General features: G+C 32.4%; 2 protein-coding genes and 1 long non-coding RNA gene across 3 annotated transcripts in view; all 3 read right to left on the reverse strand.

Annotated features, from left to right (window-relative positions):
* LOC107083842 (protein NLRC3-like) overlaps nt 1–468 on the reverse strand; it is a 6,864-nt gene extending 6,396 nt beyond the window's left edge. Inside the window, exon 1 of the mRNA XM_015373344.1 lies at nt 249–468. Within this exon, the coding sequence (XP_015228830.1) occupies nt 249–373 (125 nt within the window). The 5' untranslated portion in view covers nt 374–468. The remainder of the gene's footprint in view (nt 1–248) is intronic.
* Nucleotides 469–1,214: 746 nt separating this feature from the next.
* On the reverse strand, nt 1,215–1,964 carry LOC107083843. Its single transcript, XR_001481198.1, has 3 exons — nt 1,905–1,964; nt 1,529–1,654; nt 1,215–1,287 (listed from the first exon to the last, which is right to left on the reverse strand). It is a non-coding gene; the product is annotated as an uncharacterized LOC107083843 (long non-coding RNA).
* A 106-nt stretch (nt 1,965–2,070) lies between these two features.
* LOC107083853 overlaps nt 2,071–2,309 on the reverse strand; it is a 10,132-nt gene continuing 9,893 nt past the window's right edge. Inside the window, exon 14 of the mRNA XM_015373355.1 lies at nt 2,071–2,078. Coding sequence (XP_015228841.1) covers nt 2,071–2,078 — 8 coding nt within the window. The remainder of the gene's footprint in view (nt 2,079–2,309) is intronic.

Genomic DNA, 2,309 nt, shown 5'->3' on the forward strand with positions numbered 1-2,309 from the left:
AAGGAAGGAAGGAAGGAAGGAAGGAAGGAAGGAAGGAAGGAAGGAAGGAAGGAAGGAAGGAAGGAAGGAAGGAAGGAGTTTAAATTTATTATTTTCTGGTTGACATAAAAAAAACTATAGGATAATAAGCAGTCAGCTTAAAAAAAAAACATTATAATTACCCGATACTAATTATACTGTTAAAAATTGACAGTATCAATTACCAATCAATTACTTAATTCAGTTATCCAAGAAAATTACTGTCTTACGTATATTCAGAGGGTCCTCTTGTTGTGAATTCCATTGGTTCAAATTTAGACGCCTGACTTCTCATGGACAAATATCTTGGTTGGGGCGATTCTGGTCTCTGCTGTTTCATTTGACTTCTAGACATTGTACATCAAACTTAGCTTTAAAATGTTTACTTTTGATTTAATCTCATTTCACAAATCTAATACAAATGTTTGAAACATTGCAAGTAAATTCTCACATTTTATTGTCAGACTGGAGATGATACAAGGATTCTGGTTTCATGGACACAGAGGTTGGTTGAGATGGTTCTTGACTCTTCGTATACCTTTGGTTTTAACACATATAGACATACATATATATTTATATATCCTCATTCAACAATAACGTCTGAAAAACTTGTAAAACTTATTATAGTTATCTTATAAATCACTGTCTCACATTTTATTTTCAGAGGGTCCTTCATCCTTGAAATCCATTGATTCATGTTTGGATTCTGTCATGGACAAACATCTTGGTAGGTGAGGTTTTGGCCTTTCCTCATTTATTTGCCTTGAAGAGAAAACATTTAGTTTTGATTTGATCTCATTTTAAAAGTATAATATAAATGTTTGAAACATTTCTAGTAAAGTCTCACATTTTATCTTCAGCTGAGAAGTGATGTGAAGATTCTGGTCTCTGCTGGTCCATTCTGCTTTAAAATGACATAAAAACATTAGACACATGATAAGTTTTGTTAACAGACAGGAAGAGTTATCTAAGCTTACATTTTACTTTTGGGTAAGACGTTGTGGAATTTAAGTGGTTCAATTTTAGACCGTTTAGACCTTATGGATACACAGCTTGAAGCAGGTGACTCTGGAAGGAAGGAAGGAAGGAAGGAAGGAAGGAAGGAAGGAAGGAAGGAAGGAAGGAAGGAAGGAAGGATAATAAGCAGTTAGCTTTAAAAAAAAATAACCTTACAATTACCTGATACAAATTACACTACCGTATTTAAGATTGACAATGTCAATTAACAATCACTTAATTTGGTCTTGTTAGGGTCTCTGGTCTCTGCGGCTTCAAAGACAACTTGTACATCAAACTTAGTTTTAAAATGTTTACTTTTGATTTAATCTCACTTCAAAAATCTAATAAAAATATTTGAAACATTGCAGTAAATTCTCACATTTTACTGTCAGACTGGAGATGATACAATGATTCTGGTCTCTGCTGGTCCATTTGGCTTTAACAGGATATAATTTAACATTATTCACATGTTACATTTTGATATAAGACAGTGACTTTTACTCTGACTTACATTTAATTTTCAGATGAGATGCATTCAAAAAATTACTGGTTTACTTTCAGACAGCTCAGTCCTCATCAACACACAGCTTCAAGCAAAGGACTCTGGTTTTTCTGGTTTAATTAGGCTACAGAATGACTAGACAGACAGACAGACAGACAATGTTTTTAAGCTCTTGTTTTTTGTTGACATTAGATCAGAGCTGTTTTCAATTCGCTAACTTGAGTAAACAGAGTAGCTTAATATGAAAAAATATTTTCCCCTCATTTTATAAAAGCCTTTAGAAAGATCAGACATGATGTTTTGTGATAGCAAAACACAAATAATAATATATTTTAATAGAGTAAACAGCAACATGAATAAGGTTTACATAAAACAAACATCCTACCTGACAATGTCTAATCCAAGTAAGAATTAGAAAAGAAGGTATAAAGCACCATCCTTTCCCAGCAGAGTCAGCATACATCTGACTTGTTTTGTCATTCTGGTTAAACCAGTAAGTCACATGCATCTGATGGTAGAAAACAATGTCAACTCAAGTTGAACACTGCCACTTACTGTACTGGAGAATAGAGCAAACAATTTTAGAAAATTACTCTTCAACATGGTAGGCTACTTAAGCATTATTTTAGTATTTCCTATCCTCTTGTGATCACATACAACTTGTATAACTCCTGATTAAAAGTTATTAAATTATTAAAAATTAATTAATTAAATCTATCTATCTATCTATCTATCTATCTATCTATCTATCTATCTATCTATCTATCTATCTATCTATCTATCTATCTAT

The sequence above is a fragment of the Cyprinodon variegatus genome, unplaced genomic scaffold (assembly GCF_000732505.1).
Source record: "Cyprinodon variegatus isolate N-32 unplaced genomic scaffold, C_variegatus-1.0 Scaffold86, whole genome shotgun sequence".
Taxonomy (NCBI): domain Eukaryota; kingdom Metazoa; phylum Chordata; class Actinopteri; order Cyprinodontiformes; family Cyprinodontidae; genus Cyprinodon; species Cyprinodon variegatus.